The 15,172-nt window shown below is 38.9% G+C and overlaps 1 protein-coding gene across 6 annotated transcripts in view; it reads right to left on the bottom strand.

Annotated features, from left to right (window-relative positions):
- The window catches only part of LOC145509654 (uncharacterized), a 641,798-nt gene that overhangs the window by 570,001 nt on the left and 56,625 nt on the right, over positions 1 to 15,172 (bottom strand). For all 6 annotated transcript variants that reach the window (XR_014056278.1, XR_014056280.1, XM_081498872.1 and 3 more), the window contains one exon: positions 147 to 236. Coding sequence is in view for 4 of the 6 variants with exons in the window: in XM_081498872.1 (XP_081354998.1) it covers positions 147 to 218 (72 nt within the window). In the remaining 2 variants the exon portion in view is untranslated. The remainder of the gene's footprint in view (positions 1 to 146; positions 237 to 15,172) is intronic.

Below are 15,172 nucleotides of genomic sequence, written 5' to 3'. Positions count from 1 at the left end.
TGCTTCTCTTACGTAAGCAGGATGCTGCAAGCTGAAGCACAGGCCAGTGCTCCTGGGATTAGCTTGGCCTTCCCCCCAGCTCCAGTCACTGTGCAGTCACAGCTGGCTGCAGAAGTAGACACAAGGAGGATGCTAGTGCGCCTTACCTTTTTTTGAAGAAAAGTGAAAGATTTTCCTGATGGCTCCTTCTCTCGTGGGTTCTCACTAGGCAAAACCATGCCTCCAATTCACCTTTTCTGTGGGGAAAGTGAGAAATCAGGGTGCTATTACTATGACTGGCTTGCATTTTGCCACATTAAACTGAATCAAGATTCTATTTCCAAGCACTAAGGAGAGATGGCTATTGTTAGGATAAAATGTCTGCCAAAAATATTTAACAAAGCAAAGGAAATCTTAACTTACTTCTGTGTGCTTTCTTTGTACATTTGACAAATAAGAAATAAACAGCTGTCAAGTCTACTCTAATGTACTAAGATAAAAGTTGTAAATAAAATGGATCAGAGGAAAGAAAGGGGAGGCAAAATAATACTTAAGCACTTCAATAAGATATTTAAAAAATGGAGAACACATTATAAATACACTGAATGCATATAGGCTCATTTAAGTGATCTTTTCAAAAAAATAGTTACTGAAATTTCTTTTCAAACTGACAGTCGAAGGATAAAGGACAAGAGTTCAAATATTTAATATTTAATATTTTTATTACTTCATATTAGAAATCAATAGTAATTGCTAATTTGCTAGTAAAAAGTCATTATGTAAATAATTGATATATCAAGCATGTTAAGAAAAAGATTAAGTAAGATAAAAAAGATTTTCTAAATTTTAGGATTCTGAGCTCTAATATTATTTTATTCAGTAAAATAATAGGACAGAAAATACAAACAAATGACAGCTTTAACCGACTATACTGTGGGAGCAGAAATGTTGGATTCTTTCAAAAAAATCAATTATTTGCAGGGGGAAGAATATTCTGACTCAACATTACACACAAAGTATAATACAAATGTAATTTTGGAATAACATAATTATTATTTCTGTATGTTTAGGAACAAGAAGATAAAAAAATTTATTAAAATTAAAGACTATTTCTTATTAAAATTTATTATTTTATAGCCAAAAATACTATGAAAGATATTACAGTTTAATGAAGTTATGTTCTATACTAAAGTTCTAGAACTTAGGTTTTGTATTTGGTATTCTTTGTGAATTACTGGACTCTGTTTTAACAAAGAGGTTTTTGTTTGTTTTTTTTTTAACCTTACAATTCTTAGTAGACATTAAGTGAGCATAAGAATCAGTGGATTAAGAAAGGGTATTGAATAAAAAGAAAATATTTGAATTTTACATACTCGATCTGTCTAAAGAATTTGAGAAAAATTGAGTTATCAACCTTTCAATTCAGTTTAGTCACTCAGTCATGTTCGACTCTTTGTGACCCCATGGACTGCAGCACACCAGGCTTCCCTGTCCATCACAAACTCCCAGTTTATAAAAACTAATGCCCATAGAGTGGGTGATGCCATCCAACCATCTCATCCTCTGTTGTCCCCTTCTCCTCCTGCCTTCAATCTTTCCCAGCATCAGGTCTTTTCAAATGAATCAGTTCTTCACATCAGGTGGCCAAAGTATTGGAGATTCAGCTTCAGCATCAGTCCCTCCAATGAATATTCAGGACTGATTTCCTGTAGGATGAACGGGTTGGATCTCCTTTCAGTCCAAGGGACTCTCAAGAGTCTTCTCCAACACCACAGCTCAGAAGCATCAATTCTTTGGTACTCAGCTTTCTTTAAAGTTCAACTCTCACATCCATACATGACTACTGGAAAAACCATAGCCCTGACTAGACAGACCTTTGTTGGCAAAGTAATGTCTCTGCTTTTTAATATGCTGTCTAGGTTGGTCATAACTTTTCTCCCAAGGAGCAAGTGTCTTTTAATTTCATGGCTGCAGCCACCATCTGCAGTGATTTTGGAGCCCCCCAAAATAAAGTCTCTCACTATTGCCATTGATCCCCATCTATCTGCCTTGAAGATATGGGACCAGATGCCATGGTCTTAGTTTTCTGAATGCTGAGTTTTAAGCCAACTTTTTCACCCTCGTATTTCACTTTCATCAAGAGGCTCCTTAGTTGTTCTTCACTTTCTGCCAGAAGTGTGGTGTCATCTGCATATCTGAGGTTATTGATATTTCTCCCGGCAATCTTCATTCCAGCTTGTGCTTCCTCCAGCCCAGCGTTTCTCATGATGTACTCTGCGTATAAGTTAAATAAGCAGGGTGACAATATACAGCCTTGACATACTCCTTTTCCTATTTGAAACCAGTCTGTTGTTCCAGAAGTGAGGCGGCTGCGATGGTCCGCGCAGAAGTAAGGTGGCCGTGGCAGTCTGCGCAGAAGCGAGGAGGCTGCGATGGTTTGCGCAGAAGCGTGGCGGAGAGGAGCTACCCCAGGCTGGAGGCTGGGGGCGGCGGCTGAGAGGAGCTAACACGGGCAGGAGGCCGGGGGTGGCGGCCGAGAGGAATTACCCCAGGTCCAAGGAGCGGCAGCTGCACGGGCACAGGAGGGCCGAGAGGACTTACTTCACATACAAGGTTAGGAGGGGCCGTCGTGAGTAGATACCCCTTGTCCAAGGTAAGGAGCAAAGGCTGCACTTTGCTGGAGCAGCCGTGAAGAGATACCCCACGTCCAAGGTAAGAGAAACCCAAGTAAGACGGTAGGTGTTGCAAGAGGACATCAGAGGGCAGATACACTGAAACTATAATCACAGAAAACTAGCTAATCTGATCACATGGACCACAGCCTTGTCTATCTCAATGAAACTAAGCCATGTCATGTGGGGCCACCCAAGACGGATGGGTCATGGTGGAGAGGTCTGACAGAATGTGGTCCACTGGAGAAGGGCATGGCAAACCACTTCAGTATTCTTGCCTTGAGAACCCCATGAACAGTATGAAAGGGCAAAAAGACAGGACACTGAAAGATAAACTCCGCAGGTCAGTAGGTGCCCGATATGCTACTGGAGATCAGTGGAGAAATAACTCCAGAAAGAATGATGGGATGGAGCCAAAGCAAAAACAATACCCAGCTGTGGATGTGATTGGTGATAGAAGCAAAGTCCGATGCTGTAAAGAGCAATGTTGCATAGGAACCTGGAATGTTAGGTCCATGAATCAAGGCAAATTGGAAGTGGTCAAACAGGAGATGGCAAGAGTGAATGTCGACATTCTAGGAATCAGCAAACTACGATGGACTGGAATGGGTGAATTTAACTCAGATGACCACTATATTTACTACTGTGAGCAGGAATCCCTTAGAAGAAATGGAGTAGCCATCATGGTCAATAAAACAGTCCGAAATGCAGTACTTGGATGCAATCTCAAAAACGACAGAATGATCTGTTTGTTTCCAAGGCAAACCATTCAATATCACGGTAATCCAAGTCTATGCCCCGACCAGTAATGCTGAAGAAGCTGAACTTGAACAGTTCTATGAGGACCTACAAGACCTTTTAGAACTAACATGCAAAAAAGATGTCCTTTTCATTATAGGGGACTGGAATGCAAAAGTAGGAAGTCGGGAAACACCTGGCGTAACAGGCAAATTTGGCCTTGGAGTACAGAATTAGCAGGGCAAAGGCTAATAGAGTTTTGCCAAGAGAACACACTGGTCATAGCAAACACCCTCTTCCAACAACACAAGAGAAGACTCTACACATGGACATCACTAGATGGTCAACACTGAAATCAGATTGATTATATTCTTTGCAGACAAAGATGCAGAAGCTCTATACAGTCAGCAAAACAAGACCGGGAGCAGACTGTGGCTCAGATCATGAGCTCCTTATGGCCAAATTCAGACTTAAATTGAAGAAAGTAGGGAAAACCACTAGACCATTCAGGTATGACCTAAATCAAACTCCTTATGATTATACAGTGGCAGTGACAAATAGATTAAAGGGACTAGATCTGATAGACAGAGTGCCTGATGAACAATGGACAGAGGTTCGTGACACTGTACAGGAGACAGGTATCAAGACCATCCCCATGGAAAAGAAATGCAAAAGAGCAAAATAGCTGTCTGAGGAAGCCTTACAAATACCTGGGAAAAGAAGAGAAGCAAAAAGCAAAGGAGAAAAGGAAAGATATTCCCATCTGAATGCAGAGATCCAAAGCATAGCAAGGAGAGATAAGAAAGCCTTCCTCAGCCATCAATGCAAAAAATAGAGGAAAACAATAGAATGGGAAAGACTAGAGATCTCTTCAAGAAAATTCGAGATACCAAGGTAACATTTTATGCAAAGATGGGCACAATAAAGGACAGAAATGGTATGGACCTAACAGAAGCAGAAGATATTAAGAAGAGGTGGCAAGAATACACAGAAGAACTGTACAAAAAAGGTCTTCACGACCCAGATAATCACGATGGTATGATCACTCACGTAGAGCCAGACATCCTGGAATGTGAAGTCAAGTGGGCCTTAGGAAACATCACTACGAACAAAGCTAGTGGAGGTGATGGAATTCCAGTTGAGCTGTATCAAATCCTGAAAGATGATGTTGTGAAAGTGCTGCACTCAATATGCCAGCAAATCTGGAAAACTCAGCAGGGCCACAGGACTGGAAAAGGTCAGTTTTCGTTCCAATCCCAAAGAAAGGCAATGCCAAAGAATGCTCAAACTACCGCACAACTGCACTCATCTCACATGCTAGTAAAGTAATGCTCAAAATTCTCCAAGCCAGGCTTCAGCAATTCATGAACCGTGAACCTCCAAATGTTCAAGGTGGTTTTAGAAAAGGCAGAGAAACCAGAGATCAAATTTCCAACATCCACTGGATCATCAAAAAAGCAAGAGAGTTCCAGAAAGACATCTATTTCTGCTTTATTGACTATGCCAAAGCCTTTGACTGTGTGGATCACAATAAACTGTGGAAAATTCTCAAAGAGATGGGAATACCAGACCATTTGACCTGTCTCTTAAGAAACCTGTATGCAGGTCAGGAAGCAACAGTTAGAACTGGACATGCAACAACAGACTGGTTCCAAATAGGAAAAGGAGTACGTCAAGGCTGTATATTGTCACCCTGCTTTTTTAACTTATATGCAGAGTACATCATGAGAAATGCTGGGCTGGAAGAAACACAAGCTGGAATCAAGATTGCCAGGAGAAATAGCAATAACCTCAGATATGCAGATGACACCACCCTTATGGCAGAAAGTGAAGAACTAAAGAGCCTCTTGATGAAAGTGAAAGAGGAGAGTGAAAAAGTTAGCTTAAAGCTCAACGTTCAGAAAACTAAGATCATGGCATCTTATCCCATCACTTCATGGCATATAGATGGGGAAACAGTGGAAACAGTGTCAGACTTTATTTTTTGGGGCTCCAAAATCACTGCTGATGGTGATTGCAGGCATGAAAGTAAAAGACGCTTACTCCTTAGAAGGAAGGTTATGACCAACCTAGATAGCATATTTAAAAGCAGAGACATTACTTTGCCAACAAAGGTCCATCTAGTCAAGGCTATGGTTTTTCCAGTGGTCATGTATGGATTTGAGAGTTTGATGATGAAGAAAGCTGAGCGCTGAAGAATTGATGCTTTTGAACTGTGGTGTTGGAGAAGACTCTTGAGAGTCCCTTGGACTGCAAGAAGATCCAACCAGTCCATCCTAAAGTAGATCAGTCCTGGGTGTACATTGGAAGGAGTGATGTTGAAGCTGAAACTCCAATACTTTGGCCACCTCATGCGAAGAGTTGACTCACTGGAAAAGACCCTGATGCTGGGAAAGATTGGGGGCAGGAGGAGAAGGGGATGACAGAGGATGACATGGTTGGATGGCATCACCGACTCGATGGACATGGGTTTGTGTAAACTCCAAGAGTTGGTGATGGACAGGGAGGCCTGGCGTGCTGCGATTCATGGGGTCGCAAAGAGTCAGATACGACTGAGCGACTGAACTGAACTGAACTGTTGTTCCATATCCAGTTCTAAATGTTGCTTCCTGACCTGTGTACAGATTTCTCAAGAGGCAAGTCAGGTGGTCTTGTATTCCCATCTCTTGAAGAATCTTCCACAGTTTGTTGTGATTCACCAGTCAAAGGCCTTGCCATAGTCAATAACAGAGAATAGATGTTTTTCTGGAACTCTCTCACTTTTTTGATGATCCAACAGATGTTGGCAATTTGTTCTCTGGTTCCTCTGCCTTTTCTAAATCCAGCTTGAACATCTGGAAGTTTTCAGTTCAGGTACTGTTGAAGCCTGGCTTGCAGAATTTTGAGCATTACTTTACTAACGTGTGAGATGAGTGCTATTGTGTGGTTGTTTGAGCATTCTTTGGCATTGCCTTTCTTTGGGATTGGAATGAAAACTGACCTTTTCCAGTACTGTGGCCACTGCTGAGTTTTCCAAATTTGCTGGCATATTGAGTGCAGCACTTTCACAGCATCATCTTTTAGGATTTGAAATAGCTCATCTGGAATTCCATCACCTCCACTAGCTTTGTTCATGGTGATGTTTCCTAAGGCCCACATGACTTCACATTCCAAGATGTCTGGCTCTAGGTGAGTAATCACATCATCATGATTATCTGGTCCATGAAGATCTTTTTTGTGTAGTTCTTCTATGTATTCTTGCCATCTCTTCTGAATATCTTCTACTTCTGTTAGGTCCATATCATTTCTGTCCTTTATTGTGCCCATCTTTGCATGAAATATTCCCTTGGTATCTCGAATTTTCTTGAAGAGATCTCTAGTCTTTCCCATTCTATTGTTTTCCTCTATTCTTTGCATTGATCACTGAGGAAGGCTTTCTCATCTCTCCTTGCTATTCTTTTGATCTCTGCATTCAAATGGTTATATGTTTCCTTTTCTCCTTTGCCTTTCGCTTCTGTTCTTTTCACAGCTATTTGTAAGGCCTCCTCAGACAACCATTTTGCCTTTTTTCATTTCTTTATCTTGCGGATGGTCTTGATCACTGCCTCCTGTACAATGTCATGAACCTCCATCCATAGTTCTTCAGACACTCTACCAGATTTAATCCCTTGAATAAGCTCTTTGATTCATCATAATAAAGTATTTGAGGAAACATTTATGGTAAATTTTAAGTCTTCTTACCTTTGTATCTAAAATATAATCAATATCTAAAAATATACTTAATAAGGAATTTTAAGAATAGTTACTTTCCATAGTCCATGGATTAAATTAAGACAGTTAACCATCACACAAGTAATATACTATAAAATGTACGATTTTTGAGTTGCAAAGTAGTGCAAAAATTACTGAAACATCTTCATTTTATAATGTGAAACCCTAGTCCTTCAGATTAAATAATTTATCCAAATCCTTAGAGCTATTAATAAAATCCGGGTCAGAAGCTAGCTATGCTGACTACAAAAAGGCAAAACTTCATCTAGCATTTTTAAGTTTTGGTAACTACCTGGCTTTTTTTTTTCTATAATATCTACACAACATGTGAACTTTGAAAGATATACTTTAACACAGAAGGTCTACTGTGATTTCAGGGGATATATTTTAACACAATTTATGTATACACAGACACACACATTCTTAACAATTCAGAATGAAAAGTTAGGAAAGTATTGTTTTGAAATAATATTAAATTTTCAATAGATGTTAATTCTCCACCTTCTAATGTTATTTTTTATTCTGCTGTGTGACTAGAATAAACTTCATTATCTAGCCTCACAGAGGGTATATTGCTTAGTCAATTTTGGACTGTCATAACAAAATGCCACAGAAATTTCCGTCTTGCTCTCTGGAGGCTGAGAAACCAAGGTCATGGCACTAACACGGCACTGTCTGGTAGGGGCTTTTCTCCTGGTTCATGGTGGGTGCCCTCTCACTGTGTCCTCACATGTAGGAAAGGGCCAGAGATCTCCATGTGGCCTATTTTATAAGAACATTATCCCATACATGAATAACCCCACCTCCTAATCCCATAATCTTCAGGGTTAAGACTTCAATATATGAATTTGGGTGAGGAAACAAACATTCAGACCATACAGTTGGTTTACATGTCAGAGGATTTCGATAGTCTGGATTGCATGGATACATTTCACTAAATAGGATATTTTGATTTCCATTTTCATACATACTCTGTTGTAACCTTCAATCTTGATTTTTGTGAGATGTATGTGTGTGTATTTCAAGAATCAGAAGTGGTGACTGATATAATGAAATGATTGATTGTCCAGATGAGTGTATTTTCTCACAGGAACTTAACCTACCATTGCATTTTCATCATTCCAACAAAATCAACTATTCTACTACACTATAAAGTTTATGTGTTCCTATCAATGTAGGCAAAGTATTTATGCTTTAACAAATTTTTGATTTTTTTTTCTTAATTATAGGTAGATTTTATTTTCTTTTAATTTTCTAAAGCTGTTGTAATTTATCTAAATCCTCCTGCCAACAGATATGTTAATAATGCTTCCTTTCTAAGTCCATTTAACAAATTAGGACTATTAATTTATTTAGGTACCAGTTATTAGATAACCCAAACCTCAATTATAGAGAATGTGATCAATTTATTAGTAATCCAAATTGCAGCTAAATATGTTGCCACTTACTTAGCAAACATGATAAAAATTAGCTTGATAGAGACTCATTTTAATTAAAGTTGACTAGCTAAAGTGGAATTATTCATGCATATTTATTTCTCAAACAAAAGTTTCTGATGACCTACCATTTGTAGCTCATTGTTTAGAGGCATTATTCATCTTTAATATCTATAAAGGTATTCTGTTTAGCTATGAGTCAAAAAAAAAAAAAACAACCTATGCCCACTATACCAGTGGTCACTGGTCTGTAATATTTAAGATATTATTGTATCAGAGAAACTATAGAGGGTAATGAACAGAAAGAGTCTAATATTTAGAAGATGACATGTAAAAAATAACAGTTATTTTCAGCTGTCTTAAGCAAAATATGAACATAAAATTATCTCAAATTCTAATTCAGTCATTATGAAGTCAGAATTATTTATTTGGTCAACTCTAAATAAGTATAAACATGAGTACACATAAAAAGGAATGAAATCCAAATATAATACTATGGCAAGCATGAACTCTCTGAGGCTGCAGATAAACTGAGATCCTTATCTTAGTAAGCTTTAACGTAGTATTTTATAAAATTGTAGTAATTTATGTTTAATGATTTATATTCTTAATGACTCTGTCCTGAAAGTTCTTGGGGTCAGAACATTTAATGGATAGTGGTATGGAAAAGTATAATTATTCTATATTGTTCCAAAGGCAGGTATTGAAATAAGCATTTCTGAATGAAGATCAGATTCTGATTCAAGTGAAGGAGAATGTTTACTTATTAAAGATGCTAAAAATTTTACAATAAAAAAGTCATAGCTCTGAAATTTAAACGAACCATAGGGGTCATGTTCTAGCACACATAAACCAAGAAACTGTTTATATGAATTTATCATATAATTAAAAATCATTCATGTATTTTCAAAAGCATAATGTATAAGTTTTGAATAGGCTATAATAAAGCCTATTCAAAAAATCTTTTTCATGAAGAAAAGATTGAGCAAATTAGGTACAACAAAAGGCCACAGTTGAGAAATGCAAATAAACTTCTAGGCTGTATCAGTTAATAGAAGTACAATAAAAGTATTGGTTATGCTGAATTAGGTTTAGATATAGCAATATATTGGGATTTCCCTGGTAGCTCAGCTGGTAAAGAATCTTCCTGCAATACAGGAAACCCCAGTTCGATTCCTGGGTCGGGAAGATCCCCTGGAGAAGGGATAGACTACCCACTCCAGTATTCATGGGCTTCCCTGGTGGCTCAGACAGTAAAGAATCCGCCTTTTATTTCTTTTTCAGCTCTGATTGCTGTGGCCAAAACTTCCAAAACTATGTTGAATAGTAGTGGTGAAAGTGGGCATCCTTGCCTTGTTCCTGACTTTAGGGGAAATGCTTTCAATTTTTCACCATTGAGGATAATGTTTGCTGTGGGTTTGTCATATATAGCTTTTATTATGTTGAGATATGTTCCTTCTATTCCTGCTTTCTGGAGGGTTTTAATCATAAATGGATGCTGAATTTTGTCAAAGGCTTTTTCTGCATCTATTGAGATAACCATATGGTTTTTTTCTTTCAATTTGTTAATGTGGTGTATTACATTGATTGATTTGCGGATGTTAAAAAAACCTTGCATTCCTGGGATAAAGCCCACTTGGTCATGATGTATGATCTTTTTAATATGATGTTGGATTCTGTTTGCTAGAATTTTATTAAGGATTTTTGCATCTATGTTCATCAGTGATATTGGCCTGTAGTTTTCCTTTTTTGTGACATCTTTGTCTAGTTTTGGAATTAGGGTGATGGTGGCCTCATAGAATGAGTTTGGAAGTTTACCATCTTCTGCAATTTTCTGGAAGAGTTTGAGCAGGATAGGTGTTAGCTCTTCTCTAAATTTTTGGTAGAATTCCGCTGTGAAGCCGTCTGGTCCTGGGCTTTTGTTTGCTGGAAGATTTCTGATTACACTTTCGATTTCCGTGCTTGTGATGGGTCTGTTAAGATCTTCTATTTCTTCCTGGTTCAGTTTTGGAAAGTTATACTTTTCTAAGAATTTGTCCATTTCTTCCAAGTTGTCCATTTTATTGGCATATAGCTGTTGGTAGTAGTCTCTTATGATCCTTTGTATTTCTGTGGAATCTGTTGTGATCTCTCCATTTTCATTTCTAATTTTGTTGATCTGATTCTTCTCCCTTTGTTTCTTGATGAGTCTGGCTAATGGCTTATCAATTTTGTTTATCTTCTCGAAAAACCAGCTTTTAGTTTTGTTGATTTTTGCTATGGTCTCTTTTGTTTCTTTTGCATTTATTTCTGCCCTAATTTTTAAGATTTCTTTCCTTCTACTGACCCTGGGGTTTTTCATTTCTTCCTTCTCTAGTTGCTTTAGGTGTATCTGAAAGATGGTAACGATAACCCTATATGCGGGACAGAATGAGAGACACAGATGCATGGAACAATTTTATGGACTCTGAGGGAGAAGGTGAGGGTGGGACGTTCTGGGAGAATGGCATTGAGACATGTGTATTGTCATATGTGAAACAGAGCACCATTCCATGTTCGATGCATGTGACAAGGGCTCGGGGCCGGGGCAGTGGGATGATCCAGAGGGATGGGAGGGGGAGGGAGGTGGGTGGGGGGTTCGGGAAGGGGAACACATGTAAACCCATGGCTGATTCTTGTCAATGTATGGCAAAAACTATTACAATATTGTAAAGTAATTAGCCCCCAAGTAAAATAAATAAATTTATAAAAAAAAAAAAAAAAAAAAGAATCCGCCTGCAATGCGGGAGACCTGAATTTGATCCCTGGGCTGGGAAGCTCTCCTGGAGGAGGGCATTGTAATCGACTCCAGTTCTCTCGCCTGGCGAGTTTGACAGACAAGAGGAGCCTGTCAGACTACAGTCCATGGAGTCGCAAGGAGTCAGAGCCGGCTGAGCGACTAAGCACACACAGCACACATATAGCAATATATTAAAAGAAGCAACATTTGTAAACTAGTACGTCCAAGGTTAGAATAACCAGGGTGGCGAGGGACTAGAAAAAAATATCTTATGAGAAGTCACTATATTAATTGAGGAAGATTATGTTAGAATCTTATGTTAGAAAATGTTATGAAGTATTTGCCAGGGTTAATACTTGGGAAATGTGAAGATGTAGAGACAGTGAATAGCTGTTGGGTTTGGGAACTAGTAGCAATTTAGACTATAAATCTGCACAAAGCAGAATCACCAAACTCACAGTTCCCTGAAAGATATAGATAAATCCCTGACACACATTCCTAGGTTCTTTTTACAGGAAGCAGACCCTCCTCCGGATGAAAACTGCTGACCCCAAGAACACAGACCCTAGACTAGTTGAAACCAGAAGACTGATCATGCTGGAAACGTCACCCTGGCTCTAACCAATCCAAGAATCCTCCATGAGCTCATCACGCCCTGCTCCTGGAACAGTATAAAACTCCTCCCTTGGCCCACGGGGTGAGTCACACAGTCCTGAGGGCATTAGCCCTCATTACCCTTTGTCTGGTAAAGAGATAAAAGCTATTCTTTTCTACTTCACCCAAACCTCTCTCTCCACATTTCTATTCTCTCCACATTTCTAGTGCTAGTGATCAGAGGCCAAGTTTCAGCAACAGTAATGCTTACAAGATTACTGGGATTAATATGATTTGAAAACAAAACTGAATCTGCTTTGGTGTGTAAGGTGTATGAGTTTTAATACAAGTATAGAGACTCGTGTAACCAACATCACTATCCTCAGGTCACAGAATCATTGTAATACCCCTGGCAACAAATATTATAGTTTTGTCTTTTCCAGAATATATTAGTAGAATCGTATAGTATGTAACCTTTCAACACTAGCGTCACTCACTCAGCACAGTGCTTTTGAAATTCATCCAAGACGTTGTCTATAGGAATACTTTGTTCCTTTCAAGTTCTAAGAAGCATTCCACTATACGGATATTCTACTGTTTGTTTATCCATTCACCCTTCAGTGACATCTGGATCATTCTCAGTCTTTGGTAATTACATATACAGCCGTTATTAATAATTGGGTACAGGTGTTTGTATAAACAAAAGTTTTCATTTATATACGACAAATACCTGGAAATAGGATTGTTGAGTGGTGTGGTACTTATAAGTTCAACCTGTTACGAAAGCTCCAGTCTCTTTTACTGAGTACTTGTACCATTTTGCATTCCTACCAGCAACACAGGGGCTCATCTCTTCAGAATCCTTGTCAGCCCTTTGTCAGCATTTTTCATTTTCGTTCTTCTAGTAGTTGTACAGTGATATCTCTTCTTGGTTTTAATTTGCATTTACTTGAGGGATAATTATCTTGAACATGGTTTCCTATGCTTATCCGCCATCTGTATATTTTCATGATGAAGTGTTGTCTCAACTCAGGTTAACTTTTTTTCCATTGGCACTGGGTATACTTTCATCCTACATTTGAGGCTTTATTACATGTGACAGGAATATATCATCATTCAGTATACCTCTGCATGGCCAGGAAGCTCACAGACCTACTCACTCCGTAAATGTAGATGGCTACTTCTAGGAATCTGACTAAGGAATGTGCCTTAGCATTCAAATCCTCTTCTGAGTCAGCATCTGGGTCTTTCAGTGCACATCTGTATGACTCACTCCAATTATTTCTCTAAATTCTCAGAGACTCTCTGAATAGTCCGTAAAAGTATATTTTCTAGTTCTGCAGATATGTAGAACTCATTTGCCTCAGTCTACTGCAAGGCCTTGTTATTCTTTGGAACTCTGCTTTCAAATGGGTGTATCTTTCCTTTTCTTCTTTGCCTTTCGCTTCTCTTCTTTTCACAGCTATCTGTAAGGCCTCCTCAGACAACTATTTTCCCTTTTTGCATTTCTTTTTCTTGGGGATGGTCTTGATCATGCTTCCTGTACAACGTCATGAACCTCCATCCATAGTTCTTCAGGCACTCTATCAGATCTAATCCCTTGAATCTATTTCTCACTTTCACTGTATAATCGTAAGGGATTTGATTTAGGTCATACTTGAATGGTCTAGTGGTTTTCCCTACTTTCTTCAATTTACGTCTGAATTTGGCAATAAGGAGTGCATAATCTGAGCCACAGTCAGCTCCTGGTCTTGTTTTTGCTGACTGTGCAGAGCTTCTCCATCTTTGGCTGCAAAGAATATAATGAATCTGATTTCGATATTGACCATCTAGTCATGTCCATGTGTAGAGTCTTCTCTTGTGTTGTTGGAAGAGGGTGTTTGCTATGACCAGTGTGTTCTCTTGGCAAAATTCTATTAGGCTTTGCCCTGCTTCATTCTGTACTCCAAGGACAAATTTGCCTGTTAGTCCAGGTGTTTCCTGACTTTCTACTTTTGCATTTCAGTCCCCGAAAATGAAAAGGATATCTTTTTTGGGGTGTTAGTTCTAAGTCTTGTAGGTCTTCATAGAACCATTCAACTTCAGCTTCTTCAGCATTACTGATCGGGGCATAGACTTGGATTACTGTGATATTGAATGGATTGCCTTGGAAACGAACAGAGATCATTCTGTCATTTTTGGTGTTGGAGAAGACTCTTGAGAGTCCCTTGGACAGCAAGGAGATCCAACCAGTCCATCCTAAAGGAAATCAGCCCTGAATATTCATTGGAAGGACTGATGCTGAAGCTGAATCTCCAATACTTTGGCCCCCTGATGTGAAGAACTGACTCATTTGAAAAGACCCTGATGCTGGAAAAGATTGAAGGCGGGAGGAGAAGGCAATGACAGAGGATGAGACGTTTGGATGGCCTCAGCAACTCAATGGACATGAATTTGAGTTAACTCCAGGAGTTGATGATGTACAGGGAGGCCTGATGTGCTGCAGTCTATGGGGTTGCAAAGAGTCAGACACAACTCAGCGATTGAACTGAACTGCAAGGCCACTGGAGAAGGCCCAAAAGTCAAAAATATCCAAACCCCCCTAAGTGGGTATTATTAAGTGTTCCTCCACATTGCTTAGCTATACGTCCATTGGGTAGACTTTAACTTTTTCCATCATGGTGTATCATACCATTTCCAAATAACATCATACTCAACTCTGAAACTCTCAGCAGTGAATTTAGTTGGGGGGAGGGGTAGGGAAAAATATCATAGAGTTTATAGACATACTACAATAACAAAGCAGGAGAGTCCTAGAAATCTTAACTTTTGGCACCATGAAAAATGAAGTAATGTGCTACTTTATATTACTTTGTTTCCCCCTGCTGTATGCTATAAAACATATCATTTCCACTTCATCAGTGGCCTCTATTGAGTTTCTTTCTCTATTCAAAAATTTCTCTACAGTACTTGTGACATGATACCTATCCTTGGCTTTAGGATTACTTGATGTCTTTGCAAAATGAAGCCCTTTGGACCAAAATTCAATAACAAGTAGTACTTTTTCTTTTGAGTAGTTGTTAAGGCAGCATTGATGTCCCAAACTCCAGAAGTCTCTTCCAAGTAATGGCTTTCTTGTGTTCCTAGCAACTTAATTCTACATGCTATAATCTGAGTAGCTGGGAAGCAAGTTAGGCCATTAGACCCTTGTAAATCTCTGGATGCTAATTTTTGCTTAGTGCAGCATTAAAAATGAAAAACTGATG

The sequence above is a fragment of the Giraffa tippelskirchi genome, chromosome 6 (genome assembly GCF_054371585.1).
Source record: "Giraffa tippelskirchi isolate mGirTip1 chromosome 6, T2T-mGirTip1v1.2.pri, whole genome shotgun sequence".
Classification (NCBI taxonomy): domain Eukaryota; kingdom Metazoa; phylum Chordata; class Mammalia; order Artiodactyla; family Giraffidae; genus Giraffa; species Giraffa tippelskirchi.
This window is presented reverse-complemented; position numbering and strand designations above follow the sequence as displayed.